The sequence below is a fragment of the Sander vitreus genome, chromosome 11 (genome assembly GCF_031162955.1).
Source record: "Sander vitreus isolate 19-12246 chromosome 11, sanVit1, whole genome shotgun sequence".
Classification (NCBI taxonomy): domain Eukaryota; kingdom Metazoa; phylum Chordata; class Actinopteri; order Perciformes; family Percidae; genus Sander; species Sander vitreus.
The window spans coordinates 25,881,717-25,899,291 of NC_135865.1; the positions used below are offsets into that span (position 1 = coordinate 25,881,717).

General features: G+C 39.5%; 1 protein-coding gene across 1 annotated transcript in view; it reads left to right on the plus strand.

The window, feature by feature from the left end:
* The window catches only part of LOC144525577 (contactin-associated protein-like 5), a 107,214-nt gene that overhangs the window by 67,753 nt on the left and 21,886 nt on the right, over positions 1 to 17,575 (plus strand). The window contains exons 12-17 of the mRNA XM_078262537.1: positions 204 to 323; positions 4,276 to 4,476; positions 9,771 to 9,927; positions 11,115 to 11,242; positions 13,461 to 13,631; positions 14,531 to 14,749. Of these exons, the coding sequence (XP_078118663.1) occupies positions 204 to 323; positions 4,276 to 4,476; positions 9,771 to 9,927; positions 11,115 to 11,242; positions 13,461 to 13,631; positions 14,531 to 14,749 (996 nt within the window). The remainder of the gene's footprint in view (positions 1 to 203; positions 324 to 4,275; positions 4,477 to 9,770; positions 9,928 to 11,114; positions 11,243 to 13,460; positions 13,632 to 14,530; positions 14,750 to 17,575) is intronic.

The following is a 17,575-nucleotide window of genomic DNA, read 5'->3' on the forward strand; positions in this document are numbered from 1 at the left end:
GTGGTTGCTGTGCCATAATCTGCATTAGAGCAAACACTGCTAAAAGGTGTATATAGATGGAACAGAAACATATGTCACCAACAAAACAATAACTTATAAATAGTTAGATTTTGTGCAGACGGCTCCGCCAGGAGAAAGCTGTTAAAGCGTGGGCTGATTCTTGGAGGAATAACTGATCTGTGTCCCCATTCTGCTTCTTCCAGCCATCTACGAGTCGTCTTGTGAGGCCTACAAGCTGATTGGCAGCTCCTCTGGCTTCTACTCCATTGATCCAGATGGGAGCGGTCCCCTGGGACCCGCACAGGTATACTGCAACATGACAGGTAAGATCATTGTAATTCACACGTTGTCACCTTTGCCCTTTTTGAGTTCCACTGAGAACTGGCAGAAAGCTCAGTGTAAAGGGTTCACTCACTTAGAGATCGCACTGCATTGATCCATACCATCACGGCTATGTGACAGTTTACGGTCCAGTAAGAAATCATTATGGCCACTCGGTGCAGTCCCTGAGAGTTAAGAACATATCTGTGGGGAATCAATGCCTTTTGTAAATATCCATGTGGTTACACTGCAACATTTTAGCATCTCACAGTGCTTTCACATCTAATCTCTTTGGTTTGTTTAAAATGAACCCCATTTGGGTTTGTGTAAAAGCTGTTTATCGAGCTCTGGTGCGGACCAAACAACCGCAGGGTTTAGATCGGCTTCCAAGCAGATTCTGGTGCCGGTCGTTTGTGGTGTGAAAGGAAACAAGCCAACCACAGTATTTTTTTTGAAGTAAAAATGTGATTTAAGCATAATTTCAAAAGCTGAACTACCATTAAATCCATTCTGCTGATTGTGAACTTTTCCTGTTGCGAGCCTATAAGCCATGTATGAATTCATCTAAATCTTTTGGTAACCATGGTAACACTTACTGTATGCACATCAGCTTGCGAGTGTGGGGACTTTTATTAAGTCCATTAAATTGGAAGTGAATATTTCTGTACGAGACGCCTCTTTTTCCCGCCCTGTCTCCATTTGTTTGTCATTATTCATAACATGCAGTCTAATAATACTTACAATGCTTAGAGTTATTTCTCCGTGGGCTCTTTGTGACACCAGCGAACGTACTGTACATATACTCATGAGAAGCATTAAGGTGCTGGATGACCTGCTGTCCTGATATTTACTCCTTTTGGTGCATTTGTAAAAAGCCAGTGTGAGGATGAACTGGACTTCAGATATGAAGCACCCTTAAACAGAAATGTCATCTTTCTTAAAACAAGATAAAACAACCCTCCAGCTAAAACATGACAAGTCATGACTGCTTTATCCTCTCTTTAAAGAGAAAACAAGTTATCATAAAACCTCCAACAAATATTACAACATGCCACAAGAAGCATCTTTAGCTTTTCAGGTTTTACTGAAATCGTGCGTGTGAGAGTTATGGCTCCTTAAAACTAAAATGTGTCACAATTTAACAAGCGGACAAGTCTAAAGCCCTCCTTGTGGCCTCTAGAGGCGGCAATTTACATTAAAGCATTGGGTCATTAAAGTCAAAAGGGTTAATCCCCTTGGGAGCACTAATCTGCTCAGTAAATTTCATGGTGGTCTGCCATTAAATTATGAGATATTTTGTCTGCTGACATTTTGGATTTAGGGTGGTGCAATCAAAAAATGTCCAACATGAAAATACATTTCTCAATAAATTCCACAGCGATCTGCACATCAGATTTGGATTATCTTGTGCACAACTCGTGATTTTGACCTGATTGTGGTGCAAAAGTCAGGACTGAACCACCACTATTAGGATTCATCTGCTGGTGACCATGAATATCCACATGCACAATAATTGCCCATTGACTTATGAAATATCGATTTGTGTTTCTCAAATGGAAACGCTTGACCTCTTGTTAAAAGAAAAGGGAAAATAAGGGTGTGGAGTCAATACAATCATTACAAAGCATGCACAAATATCCATACTAAATGTCATGATAGTCTTTAATTATTTACAGTGTACAATTAGTATAAATCGGCAGAACTGTTGGATTTTTGAAGTTAAAAGTGAAGAAACAATGGTCTTTTGAATTTGGGAACTTGGACCTTTTATTGTAAAGCTCCATCACACCTGCTGTATCAGTGTGATCGTCTGACGGCTAGGACACAATTTGCTCTGTATCACCTCAACGATCCCCTAAGATGTGACATTTGACAGACAGGGAGCTGGACACAACCTGATCCACGGCCTTCATGACATGCAGGACAAAACACATTCAGTTAAGTTTTGACACTGTAGAGACAGTATTCATCACTGGGCTGTCACAACTTTCTCAACTACTTTGTCCTTTGCAAGGTTAATGTACCGGTGACGTTACGGGGAAGAGGAGAGAGCTGCCGCCTCTTCACTGTCTGATTCTGGCATTTTGTGTTTTCAGTCTTCACCTCACAAAGCTGAATTGTTTGGCAGCAGATATGCCTCTACTTGACCTCAATTAAGGAATCTATTAGAAATGTAAATAGCTCTAAGCCTGACAACCTGATGTGAATAATCACAAAGTGGAAAGGGATTTTCTCCATGGCACAGTAAACATGAAATCCAGATAATGAAAACTGAGCGGGGATGGAAATAGGACGGATTCCTCATCTGATTTTTATTGTACAAACGCTTGACTCCCTTTTGTCTCAAGTGTCTCATACTGTAAACGGCAAATGCAGACTATTGGCTAAGATAATTCTGCTGCGATATGATTGTGTCTTGTGGAACTGTAAGGTCATCAATTATCTTGTGGGTAGGAAACAAGTGCAGTAACACCGATGGTTCAGACATCAACACAGAATTACTGTCAGCCACGATGCTGACATGTCCAGTAAAATGTGACACAAATCAAAACACCCACTGTTATACCTTATGTATTCTTTGTATCAGTTCATTAATCTTCTGTTTATTTGTAGATTTTAAGATGAATCTTCAGACTTGCCTGTTGCCTCCAGTTCCATTCTTGTTATATGGTGCTGTTTTGACATGCTCTGTTACTTGAAAACATTTAATTTTCTATTTAATCTTTAATTTACTTTTAATCTGCCTATTTGTTTTGTGTATTAAAAGTGTGCCTTTCCATGAAATAAACTTTTAACACAATTAATGTTTTACACATCAGATTTTGACTTGTCATAGCAGGAAAAGCACATAAGGAAATTGACGCTTGGCTCAGTTCCATTAAGTGTTCCAGTAATATCAGTGAGCTAGCGGGCATAATACTCCTAGTGGAATGCAGCTAGCAATAATGTTATTGAATACACCTGTGCTTTTCCTGCAGTGCATTTTCAAAATATCTGCCATGGAAAAAGTCTATCATCTAAATGTATGCACATAAAATGGTGTGATGGAGTCACAATTGTGATTACCTGAATTTAGACATTTCAATTGTTTTCCTTGCATGACAATTAAGATTGTGCTATTGGACATAAACCTACAAAAAATATATGCTTTTGTATTTAGAAGAATTTGGGCGGATGTGGTGTTAATGCTAACATGTATGACCTGTGGGCTAATGTATGCTAAAAGAGTAGCCTAACATGTTTCTTGTATTCAGAGGTAGCTGCTGCAGTGGGTTTATGCTAACAGGCTGTTTTGTATTTAGAGAACAGGATGAGGACATTTAGCCCATGTTAACACCACACTTTCTAGAGTAAAAGTTGTGAACTGTGGCTTACAGTGACATGTTTTCCTTAGAAGGTGTCAGGTGAGCACAGTGGGTTCATGCTAACAGGCTAACATGTATTTGGACGGGGTGTTTCAGTGTGTTCATGCTAACACGCTAACATGTATTTGGACAGGGTGTTTACAGTGTGTTTATGCTAACATGTATTTGGACAGGGTGTTTACAGTGTGTTCATGCTAACAGGCTAACATGTATTTGGACAGGGTGTTTACAGTGTGTTCATGCTAACAGGCGTACATGTATTTCGACAGGGTGTTTACAGTGTGTTCATGCTAACATGTATTTAGACAGGGTGTTTACAGTGTGTTCATGCTAACAGGCTAATATGTATTTGGACAGGGTGTTGACAGTGTGTTCATGCTAACAAGCTAACATGTATTTAGACAGGGTGTTTACAGTTTGTTCATGCTAACAAGCTAACATGTATTTAGACAGGGTGTTTACAGTGTGTTCCTGCTAACAGGCTTACATGTATTTGGGCAGGGGGTTTACAGTGGGTTCATGCTAACAAGCTAACATGTATTAAGACATTACACACGTTCATGCTAACAGATACACTTTTTTCTTTCAGAGGAGAAGGTGTGGACGGTGTTGACACACAACAACACGGCTCCAGTTACAGTCCAGGGCTCCTCTCTTTACAAACCGCACATCATGAAGTTCAACTACAGCACTTCAGCTGAGCAACTCCGTGCCATCGTATCAGGCTCAGAGCAGTGCCAACAGGAAGTGGTTTACAACTGCAAGAAGTCCCGTCTCTTTAATACAAAAGGTGAGTATTATTTTCCTGCTGTAGTGTTTATGAGCTGAGATCAAATTAGTGTTTAAATGCCAACAAAAACTGTAAAATGCATGGACAATGACTAAATGTGGGTGTGTCTGCATTATTACACAGGAGGCCTATGTGTGGTCACAGAAAGCAGGAGTTGAGCGGACAAAGATTGAAAGCCACAGTGAATGGAAATTAGAATATTTATCTTCTCTAATGAAGATATTGCTTTGCAAGCTGCCATGAATAACAAGCTAAAAGTCAAGTCTTGTTTTTTTGTGGTGAGCTGGGTTACCTAGTTACCTAGTTTTTTTTTAAATATGTTTGGTAGGCCTACTTTATACTAAAATAACGGTACAATTGACACAGTACAAGATCTGGAATTGAACATTCCAGTTTTTTATTTAACTGAAAAGCAGCTGAGGCTGAGCAAAGTACTGATGGCACCCTTGACTACACGTTGGCTGTAAAGCACACTTTTATTATATTATGGAAGGAAAAAGAGACTTTGCTGCTGTCCTTTGGTTTTGGAGACAGATTTAGTTCTACAGACGCAGCCGGCTTAGTGGGAGTTACAACTGAAAACAGCCCTGCATGTAAAAAATGCATGGGCCTGCGTTGGTGGAGGCGTGTTGCTTTTATGGTACCCGTGAGCAGGGTGAAAACTACAGGGCAGCCATGGGGAGCTTGGGGGCTCTTCTTAATAAGACATGAGCTCCCCTGAAAACATAATTTGGGAAATTTTGGGGAGTTCTTTAAAATATGCTATTTTTGCCATGCATTTCTATTTTTCTGTATCTTCATCATCATGAATCCTGCGTAAGATTAAGCTATAATTAATGTATGTTTCATGCAAGAGGGTGATTCATCACTAACTCACTTTAATAAAGATTCCAGCATGCATGCTATTCTTGATCACTATCGAAGTGTGGCAGAGCAATATCAAAAACTACACTCATTCTGCAGAGTATAATGTATACTTCAGTTGGCCGTATTGTATCATACTGTGATATTTTGTTTTGATACTCGTGTGGAGGTTTGATGTGGTCATTAACTGATTACTATATATCAGATCATATTTAAGAAAACGTGAGCTCCCCCAAAAGCCATGGTATAGTTTGAACACTGCCGGTGAGACATAAAATACGATCCAGGAAGTCTTGTTTGAGTTACTGATTAATGTGTTTGAAGGCTTATCAGACGCCAAAACACTCCACCACGCTTTGAAATTCAATGAGGCAGGATTTCTTCAGTAGAAATACAGCTTGAATGTTACAAAATGTGTGCTTTCACATTTGATTGGCCAATACAGCGCCTTGCCAGATGACGTCACATTGTGTCGCGGCAAAAGTTGAGCAACTTTTTTTGCTGGCCAACCCTTCTGCCTTCTGCATTGGCACCCCCACTGCGTCGCCCGAATCGCCCCATTTGAATGAATAAGGGGCTGCGTTTTTGCAGAGTCGATCTGAACATGCTTTGGAAGTTTTGTGTCTTGACTGTTCTGTACTTTGCAGCATCAGGGGACTCATAGTTGTTGCATTGTGAATTGAAAGTCGGCTGCCTGTGCTTTGTCACATTGGGAGCTGTTTCGCCTTCAACACCCTGCCTTCTGCTTCGCTCTTCTAGTTATATATATTTTTTTACAATAACTAGAGAGGCTGTCTCCAATCTTTTTGTGTGCATTCATGTTGAACTGCTTTGGCACCTACGGTGTCCCAAACATCCAAACATTTGCTCTTAAATCATGAAACATTCATGAAGTCCCAGATTCAGCCATTCCCCTCATTCCCTGGGTGCCATTCATGTGCAAACAAACAAGTTCATTATCACACCAGACATCAAAGTGAGACAGGAAACAACCTATTTTATAGCTGTATGAATACTTTCGAAAAACAGTCTTTGTTTGAGCACAGAAATCTCCTGTGGAAGAAGCACAAATGTCTCTTTATGCTTCACTTTGATGAGTGTGAAGACACAAGCAATATCACATTTGATTTCAAACAGCATAATACAATTAATTCAGTAACCATTTATTGCAACAAATGGAAATGCAGTTATGCTTGGCGCTGATGGCTTTACTCTTAATGATGTTCTCTGGATTAGCATCATGCTTATCCGAAGCAGGGAGCGCAAGGCAGAAAACCCACCTAGGTATACAAGAGTAGGCCCTAAGTTAGACATTGAAAACCATGTTAACCTTTTAGTTTTGTTAGGACTCTGAACTAGGAAGTTGGAGGCTGGAGTAGTGGTATAGGCCATGCATTGGCAGCAGCAGCAGCAGCAGCAGTGTAGCAGGGATCATTGAGGAGGGAGTCATATTGAAATGGACCGCCTTGATGTGAGAATGGCTGTGATTGATGTTTGACTGATAGAAAAGATTATTTAATAAGCAGGCGTATGACGTCCTTGTTCTGCATGAACCTCGTTGCTTACTTTATTGGACTAAATTGTATATCATTCTAAATTACAGGGGTAAAATGACAGCAGCTGCTAGAAGAAGCCTACTGGGTTTATAGATGCAAGCATGTGGCAAGATGTTCTGGATTTTAGCTGTATAGCATGTCCATTCTTCCTTATTTAACACCTGTGATTAATTAAGTTTGACAGTGAAGTAACGAACATTCACAACAGCAAATTAATGACTGCTGTTTTTCGGACTCTTTAGCATTCATTATGGTTTATCCACCTGACAGGTATGGTTAGTTGTGAACCCCAAAAAAGAAAACAAAATCTTACATTGGCGAGTTTAGAAAACTAAACTTTTCTGGTTTACTCTCATTAAATATTTTTGCTACAGATGGTGTCTCAGAATGATGATGTTGGCCTGTCCAACCAGCAGCTGTTGAGATACAGTGTGTCTTGTATTTTAAATACATTTGTACTGTAGCGCTTTAAACACACTCTAAGAAGTTTGTTTGAGATGTATGCAATGCCAATTTTTGACATCAACCAGCTCTTGTTTCTTTGGTGTTTGAATTGACAATTCAAATCTCAATTCGCCATTTTCATTTTTGGCCTGGCTGATGATTCCTCATGAAAAAAGAAAATTCCCACACGCACTTGTCACCTCTGCATTGGTTTATTTTGTCGGTCAACAACTCAGTCCCAAGGACCTTTCTCAAGACACGTAGTAGTAGTAAAGTGACTGAGAAAACATTACATTACATTACATTTCTAGTCTTCATTGAGTATTCCTCCAGCACCACATTTTCTTATTGTTCTCCATTCTTTTGTATTGTAGGTGTGATGAACACTTCTCTAGTAGGGCTGTAGTTCAAAGCTTCAAACTCAGATAAAGATTAGGCTACACTAATATTATCAGTATTATATTACTTGTAGAATTAGATTCCAGTGGTGCTGCGTAGGATTGTTTCCAACTTGTGATCTTTCTGTCGTAGCATAATGTTGCTATGGCAATACTATACTATTAGTTTTAATACCCATTTCTTTAGGTTTATTCAATCGTCTGCTGATGGACTCATAGCAACACGGGGACATCAAGTGCACGTATGCTCAAATAAGTAAGGAAAGCTGTGAGAGCCTGTTATTTATCCACCTTCAGGGTCAAGCATTATCATATCGTAGAGCCACGTTGCCCCTGAAGTCTGAATAGTACAGAGAACAGAGATGCTTTGTGCGTTACACATATTCAGCATCATCACTCTGAGTCCAGGGGTTACATGAATAATAAGAAACGCTTAATACATCACCGTCTTGGACTGCCATTACAGAACCTAAAGGCGTGATTATTATTTCATCATTATTTGATGCCCTTATTAGATTAGCCTACTGCCTACATGTATTTATGTTGCTGAAAGAATATTTCTTAAAGAAAGTTGAAATGGTTAAAAAAAAAAGACTAACTCATTTAATCTGATAAATCACTTTATTTAAATTGAGGATTTTCTTCGAGGATTTTTGAATTTTGAAGGTGATGACGTCATAAAATATGACAGACGTTTAAAGCTTAATTCGAAAACCTCAATAGAAGCTTTAAATGTAAAAAAAAAAAAATTCTGAGATTTAAGACAGTAAAGAGCGTATATTTATTTCAACCGTTGTAATGCAAATGTCAGCGTGCTGGCCAGTGTTGTTCTAGCCCACATTATTTCCTCTCCTATCTCTTTCACAATTGCATATACGTAACTCTTATCCAACAATTGTTATGTATGGTATTAGACTGTCATAGCCCATCAGATCCTGTTTGGAGAAGATTTCATGGGAGCGTTATCTTCTACATGATAGCAGCATTTCACATGGAGAGTGAATTAATGGAGATGGGAAAATCTTTGCTGTATCAGACTAATATGACATGTGTATCCACACATATAAACTTATGCAGCTATAATGTATGCTGGGTGGGACAAAAGCATCGCGGCATGTGTCACTTAATTATGTATTGTGACATGTAGCTTAATGGGCTTTTCCTCGCTCGTTGGCCTCATCCCCAATGCAGGGTCACGTTGTGTGACAGATGATTGAAGCTGGACCCCTTAACCCCATAGCGGAGGTAATGAATTATGCCTTTGCTGTATATGGCTTTGCCTCGTTGACACACAGACAGCGTGTCATGAAACGCCAGCAGAGAATCATGATAAATACATTTATGCGATGAAGAAAATAACAAATTTGGTTAGAGCATACAAAAATGGGACCATACAGAAACACATTGTCACATAGAAATAAGGAATGCGATAGATGTAATGTATATGGGGCATCTAGCTAAAGCTATAATTTTCAGCCCCCCTGCCTGGTTTGGATTTTAAAACAGCTGAAATGATAACATGAGTGTACATGTCTATATATTGTACTTGTGTCTATGTGTGTATGTATTGCATATGATGATACATGTATATATTATATATTGTCTAAATATAACAGATAAATAGACAAATTGTTCCCAGTGCTTACAAACTTCATCTGTTTGTTTTTCTTAATTTCGTGAGGTATTGTAACTTACATTCATTCCCAGTTTTATCTTGGAATGAATGAATGATTTTATTGTCATTATATTTTATATTATATTCTCATATTATGTAAGCCTCTCAGCACAGCTGCCTCACAGGATTTCAGTCGCATACACATCTATAAATATTTCATTTTTGATTGGTGTATTTGTTTTGAGTGTTTTGAGTGCATTCCAGATGTATTTTTTCTGCATTTTGAGATAAAGAGAGTGAAGCAAAACAATGCTATCCTCCAAATATAACGCATGCCCTTGACCTACTTGAGCCTGAGCTGTGGCAGTGGCAGGCATCAGGCTGCCGCAGTGGTCACTGACTGTCTGCTTGTTACAGATGGCAGTCCGCTCACATGGTGGCTAGACTGGGAAGGAGAGAAACGAAGCTACTGGGGAGGATTCCTGCCTGGAGTTCAGCAGTGCTCCTGCAGCCTGGAGGAGAACTGCATGGACATGAACTACTTCTGCAACTGTGATGCAGACACAGACGCATGGTACATACAGAAGTGCAGACGCACACAATTTGGACTTTCCATTCCAGAAAGAGTATTTTCTTTCCTTTTTATTGAACGAGGTGTTTCTAGTATTTTGTCCACCCCATTGAGATCACTAAGGGTAGGCTAAATAACACAATACAATTCAACAGCACCACAAACTAAAAAAAGTGGTGGAAGAAATATCCAGATCCTTTTTCATTGATAAAAGTACTATCACAACACTGTGAAAATACTCCACTACAGGTAAAAGTCCGGCATTCAAAACCTTGCTAAAGTAAAAGTATGTATTAGCAAAAATGTATTTCAACTTTCGAAACAATGTTCCCTGTTAGTGTCTTCCTATTATGTATGATGTTTTTAGATTAATATTATTGCTGCATTAATTTAAATGTTGCATTTTACTGTATAAGGTTCCAAATATGAATAAACAAACATGGAAAAGAAAAAGGGACATGACCACTAGATAATAAAGCCCAAATAATGAAAAACATCAATGATCTCTCTGTGTTATATGCATAAGCTTCCACCCTTAGATAATAATTAATAATTAATTAATTAGTCAATGAATCATTTAGACATTCAGCAAAAATCAATTCGGAGAGAACATTCATAAATCACTAAAACCATTCAATTCAATTTATTTATAGTATCAAATCATAACAAGAGTTATCTCGAGACACTTTACAGATAGAGTAGGTTTAGACCACACTCTATAATTTACAAAGCCCCAACTATTCTAGTAATTCCCCCCCACAGCAGCACAGAGTCCAGAATCTGTTTAGTGTTATTCTTCTCGTCTCTCTGCAGTACTTTGAGACAGATTTAGTCCGAATTTCCTTAACAATTTCATACACCAGTGTTTCATACACCGTGACCAATCTAATCATACTTTTCAAGCACTGAAGGAAAAAAACAAAAGGCTGCATTATAGTTTTAGGTTAGACGCTCTGAATGTCTTTGTTTATCGTTTGTTAATCCGCTGCAAAGCTCCTCTCGATTCCGCTCAGTTTGCATATTTCCAGAGGCAGTTGTCTGCATTGTGATAGATTGCTCCCTTTTTAATGTGTTTACTCTGCGTTCTGTGCTAATGCAGAAGAATGGATGCCTTAATCCGGACCCCCAGACAGCATCCACCCCAAGGGCACTGTGTTGCTATTTATTCGTTTCTGTTTTGTGTGCCACAGGGCCAATGACACAGGAATCCTCTCCTATAAAGACCACCTGCCAGTGAGCCAGATAGTGATTGGAGACACCAACAGAACGGGCTCGCAGGCCGTCTACCACATCGGCCCTCTGCGTTGTTATGGAGACAGTAGGTGATCACCTCAGTTTTGAAGCTACTGTGCCAGATTAGGTTGCAGATGGAGGCCTTGTTTCCCAGGTTTAGGGTTGATCAGAGGCTCAGATGATGTCCTTTACGCCTCATGTGTTTATCCATGGATAGAAAATTTAAATTAATCTGTTCTGTTACAAGTCGGACAACTGGCTGATAACCTCATAAAATCTGCTGGACCTGCCAGTATGTCCGTCTTTACAAATTCATGTTGTGCAGCCAGACAAGGGTGCCAAAATGGAGAGGAGACACACCGGGTGGCAGAGCTGCACAGCAGCACTGGAACATGAAAGAGGTTGTAGATATTTACTGCCTCATGTCCCACAGTGAGCTGTGGGCTAAGGGTAGGGGATTTTTAGTATCTTATCTGCAGTCAAATGTACTTCAGACCCCCCACGGTTTTATTTTAATTCCAAGTTTCCTGAAGACATCAAATATGTCTAAAATTTTGCACAAGACATCTAGAATTTCCAGAGAAAATATACCTGTGATGTGACCTATTTTAGTTTGTTTTCTTCTTATTACTTTCTAAGTTCTACACATTATGAGACATTCTTATCATGAGCTGAACTATTATATAATGACTGTATGAACATGCACTTTAAATGAGTTTTTTCTTTATGCAAATAATTGTACTGTATGTCAAACACTTTGCTGACAGTAGAAATAGCTTTGGTAATTTGCATTTAGTTACTAGACAATATTATTCCCTTGAAATAGTCATTTGTTCCTTCTCTCAGACATAGTCATTTTAATATGAGAAACTGATTTACTTTTTTGACATTATCATTTAACCTTGGTACCACAGCGCATCCCACAACAAGGAGCTCTCCGAACACAAGTTATGGAAATGTTTTATGTGCTCCAAAAAAAAGCTGGCACCCGGTGGAAATCTTCATACAATGTGAAATGCAAGAACTGTCTCACCACAGAAACGATAGCATTGGTTGTTGGTTCAAATGCTCGGAAACTATTATCTGTTATTGATGTTTTCCTGACAATTGACCCCCTTTTGCAATTCTGCAAATAACGGCTGTGCTCTTTCAATGGAAACCAAATAGAGTCATGTTGTTATACCATTGCAAAACCTTGAGACGGTCAGGTGTACAAATTGTGTGACTTTTTGACATCAGAGACCAACGTTTATGTCCTGTTTCCCACCAGAAGGTAACACCGGAAACACTGGTGACAGATCAGATTCCATGAACTCCTTTTTCGTATTTCGTCGTTGCAAATGTGAGGAATCGATGCAAGTGAGGGGAAAAAAAATGGACTAATGAGATTCCTTCACAAAAAGGAAGAAGAATTATGACAAAGAAAAGTCATAAAAAATCCAGGCACTCAAGGTTGGTTCCAAAAAGTGATAAAATGCCTTTAATAAATAGGGCAAGAAATTAAAAATACACCAACGCGTGTCGGCTTGAGCCTTCCTCAGGGTGTAGTCTACACAGTGTCTACCAACCTTGAGTGACTGGACTTGATTTTTTTTGTCTTTTTCATCATAATTCTTCCTTTTTGTGAATTGCATTCCCTTCCATGAGCACCAGTGGTTAAAAGGATACCAGAAGCACTCCTGCCCCTTCTTTCTAATAAATGAGATTCCTTATTTGGTACCTATAGCCTCCTCCAGTCAGGAGTCTTCCTACCTCCACTTTACTTTAGAGCTGCAACGATTAGCTGATCGACAGAATATTTCCAACTTATTTTGATAATCGATTAATTGTTCAAGTAATTTTTTCACAACAACAATAGCAGATACCTGAATAGCTCACCTGGTAGAGCGTGCATCCCATGTACAAAGGCCAAGTTCTTGTTGCAGTGGCTGCAGGTTCAACTCCAACCTGTGGCCCTTTGCTGCATGTTGTTCCTCCTCTCTCGCCCCTTTCACATCTTCAGCTCTCCTATATAATAAAGGCCTAAAATGCCCAAAAACCAATCATACAAAAAATCTTAATCTTAAAAAAAGGCAGACGTGCTTTTCTCTCTTTAATGTCATTAAAATTAATATATTTTGGGGGGCTGACAAAAGAAGACATTTAAAGACATCACCTTGGACTTTAAGAAACTGGGATAGACATTTTTCAATCTTTTTATAGACCAATGAATTAATCTAGAAAATAATCAGCAGATGAATTAATAAGAAAGATAATCTGTTTGTTGCTACCCTACTTCACTTTCATCTTTCCTTTTCTTTCAGAGTCTATATGGAACGCAGCATCTTTCTACCAGGAGTCCTCCTACCTCTACTTCCCCACCCTACAGGCTGAGCTCGCCTCTGATATCTCCTTCTACTTCAAGACGAGCACTCCTTCAGGAGTCTTTCTGGAGAACCAGGGCCTCAAGGACTTCATCAGAGTGGAGCTCAGCTGTGAGTCGATGTTGAGAAGAGAAGTAGAGAAAGAGAAGTTCATGACAAGTACATGAGCACAGAATGCAAAAAATAGCCATACATGACAACACCCACAAAAGCTGTTAGTGATTTCCTTTCTTTTTGCTTTTCCCGGATGGTAATGCTAGGTGTACTGTAGTTGACAGTTTAATTTTCCCGAGAAGCAGTCTGTCAGGTCTGCACAGCGTGATGTAATCCTAATGACACCGTCAACAGCTATGTCATGCTGTGGCAGGAGACATTAAAAGCATTTCTTACTACCCATGTAGTGAAGCTGAAGTCCTTAATAAACACACCAGATGGTTTTAAAGATAACCTTGTAGACTTACTGGAGGAACGAGGAGATGAAACGCTGCAAATCAAATATACCTATGCAAAAGATTGACTTGTTTACATGAGCACTAATAAAGAAATACACTGCAGTTATAAGGTTTTTAGGATTATGCATTAAAGGACTCAGGGACGTGATCAAGTACTTATCCAGTCCTCAGCAGTGCATTAGTGTATTTATTGTGGGTGTTAAAAGGGTTTTGAAATAGTTGATTACAGTGTGTTTTCTTCACAAACCTGAGGGAGAAGTTCTCAGGATATTTGGAGCCATTATGTATTACTGCAGCATCGCAGACGTTGTGAAATATTGACAAGCTGTCAGCTGGGCCCCCTCATAAATCTATTCAGGTCATCAAGTTTTCCCAGCAGCATTGTATCACATTGCATCAGAAAGTGAGGATAGAGAGGAACATAAAAAACCTAATATCACATTCACTCTGACCTGGCGTGTGTGTGTGTGTGTGTGTGTGTGTGTGTGTGTGTGTGTGTGTGTGTGTGTGTGTGTGTGTGTGTGTGTGTGTGTCTGATATTCCCCACTGGCCCTCCAGCTCCCTCAGTGGTGACTTTCTCCTTTGATGTGGGAAACGGTCCAGCGGTCCTGTCTGTGAAGTCCCACCTCCCTCTGAATGACAGACAGTGGCACTACGTGAGGGCAGAGCGCAACGTGAAGGAGGCCTCCCTGCAGGTCGACCAGCTCCCCCTCCGCTTCCTGGAGGCTCCGGCTGACGGACACCTCCGCCTACGGCTCAGCAGCCAGCTGTTTGTAGGTAGGCTCGCTGTCAGACTGAATTTATACTTCCACCAGAGACGGGTTTATTTAAACCTGCATTAATTGATTTTTTATTTTTTTTTTGTTGTTGGTGGGGGTGGTGGGGAGGGCGGGTTGCAGTGAATGAACATTGATATATTATCACCTTATAAAAGTCGCCTGACATTAGCTCTCCTTTTAGCTTTGTTTTCTCTCCACCTAAGCTCTCCGGAGACTCCTCAGGGAAAATATCTGGCTCTTTAGCTGCTAAACGCTCCACTGTGTTCAGCAGCTATTCGCTAATTTGTCTGTGCTGTTTGGTGCTAGGCAGGTAGTGCTAAACAAAACTGCTGCTAGAAATTAGGTTAGTGAGAGTGAACCAAAGTGTAATTTGCCATTTAATTAAAACCAAAACAATGAGCTGAAAGATACAGAGTCAGGGGATAATTCTCTGTCTGTTTATCACCAGGAACAACACCTTTCACATTTTTGCCATTGTTGATATAAAAATATTGATTGGTGCAGCTTTGAAGGAAAGGTTCAGATGCCTTAATACAACAATAACATATACTTCTGAAAGAGTTATTGCTCGTCGTAATCATTCCTCCTCTCCGAACTGGCCTTGAAGTGATCCTTTCGTAGCACAACTACACCGTGAGAAATGGGAAGAAGAAAAAAGGTCCAGGATGCTCGCTCTGTGCCAAAATGCATTCTTAAGTACAACTGAAGCTAACACGAGGCTTCGACAAAAGTCCCATATTTGCTGTGGCTGAACTTTATTGTGAATTGTTAACGGAGCAAAGACAGGATTTTGTCCCCAATTTCTCACAATGTAGTCACACTTTAAAGTATCTCTTCACAGCTAAAATGGAGAGAGAAGTGATTACAGCTAACAATTACTATTAAACTATTACTTGAAAAAATACAAACCTGCCCTGTAAGCTGCTGTGAAGAGCTAATGTATTATATTATTTTTTCATTATTGCTCCGGTTAGGAGCCTGGCTGCTTTCTTTCTCCTCTTACATTTCTCCAGCAGCCTTTCACCTCTCTCTGACATTTTAATGTGTCTTCTTAATAATACACCAGGCCTCTGGAGGGGACAGACTCCATTTAAAAATGTCTTTTTTTTCCACGTGTTCTCCATTTTACCCAAGGCCTACAGTTCATGCGCTTAATGGGTCATTTACTTTCAGAAATAATTTATCAGAGGAGTGAAATGACAAATGGAAGCAGTAATCCTCTGTTGATCTCCGATGAACTTGTCATTAGGTGAAGATGTAATTGTTTTCATAAGAACGCACAAAGATATAATTTTAGGATATTCTCTCAGAAGATAATGTTAATATGAATATGTTATTATGTCCCTGCCATTTTAAAACGTATTGCTTGTTTGAAAAAGTAGATGACAAAAACTTTTATAAAATAAAAAGCTCCCTAAAGAAATAAAATCTAGAACATACTATAAATTCAATGAGACAAAATACCATTCTATGATTGTACCTACATGGTACTCTAAATCCATGTTGTGCATAACCTACCATGACCTAACCAGACAGGTTAAAAAATAACATTTACACTCCTGTCGTATTTGGCCTGAGACGTTTAACACATCCTTAAATAAAGCACTATTTGGCTGAAGATGTAGCTTGTTGGTCACACACAAGGTTACATGGTTTGTTTATTGCCATTTTACAACACAGGGTTGATAAAAAAAAAAAAAAATGCTATTTGTAGTCCCTTTGTGCTACACAAGAAAAACAAAACAAAAGCCATTTTTATGATGGAGTACAGAGGATGAGTATAGGAGTCTTACAGCCTGAGGAATGTGACGATAATACAATATTTAAGCTCAGTACACTGCAATTAATGGTGAATTTATCACCTACTCCACATACTGTAGCACTATTACTGTTTAAAATATTCAATAGCTTCACAGTATATTATGTAACACTATTAAAGCAACCACAAGGAACTTTCATTTTGTGTTGATTGTGTTTTGTGTTGGTTTCCGTGAGCACCACCGCCTCGTATCGTAAAGATCTGGCTAGCCTCGCACTGCCAGACCTTCCTCCACAGCGCTGCGGAGGAGGGTCTGGCTAGTCCACACAGCATTCCGGGATGGGAGAAAAACATGCTCTGGTTTATTGGCATTTCTTTAAACCAATCACAATCGTCCTGGGCGGCGCTAAGCACCGGACGGAGCCACGGTGCCGCTGCAAAATAGCCACGGGAAGGAACTTGTTTTGGTGGAACGCGTGCACTTTCATAAGTTGTTTTAGTTGTGCAACAGAAAGCTCAGATTGGACAGATAGTCTAGCTAGCTGTCTGGATTTACCCTGCAGAGATCTGAGAAGCGGTTAACCATAGTCCTCAGAAATCCACCGGAGTTTAGAATGCCAACACAAAGGAAGCGGAAGGTGAGGGAAATCCGACGGAATTTCCGGCGGCACCGGAGTAATCGTGGAAATGAAACGTCGTCGATATATAGATTACAATCTGGCTAGCTCGTGCATTCATTTTGGAAGCTTATTTTTAAAGCCAATTTTTATGACATTGATGAAACAAAGTAGAATTTGTTTTAGCCACTAATGTAAAATCATATATTGCTGTAAAACCACGCCTTGCAATGTATTTCATAGATAAAATACTACATACCTGTCGATGATGGAGGGCCCAATCAGGATCAGTTTGGAATCCTTTCAATTCCCGCGTCTGCTTTTTTTTTTTTAAAGTCTTTTCTATTTCTTTTCGTTGATCCTGTCCCAGTATCGACCATTACCACAAAATGTAATAAATAAACGAAATAAATAAATATAAAATTCTCAAAAGAAAAATCTCCTCCTG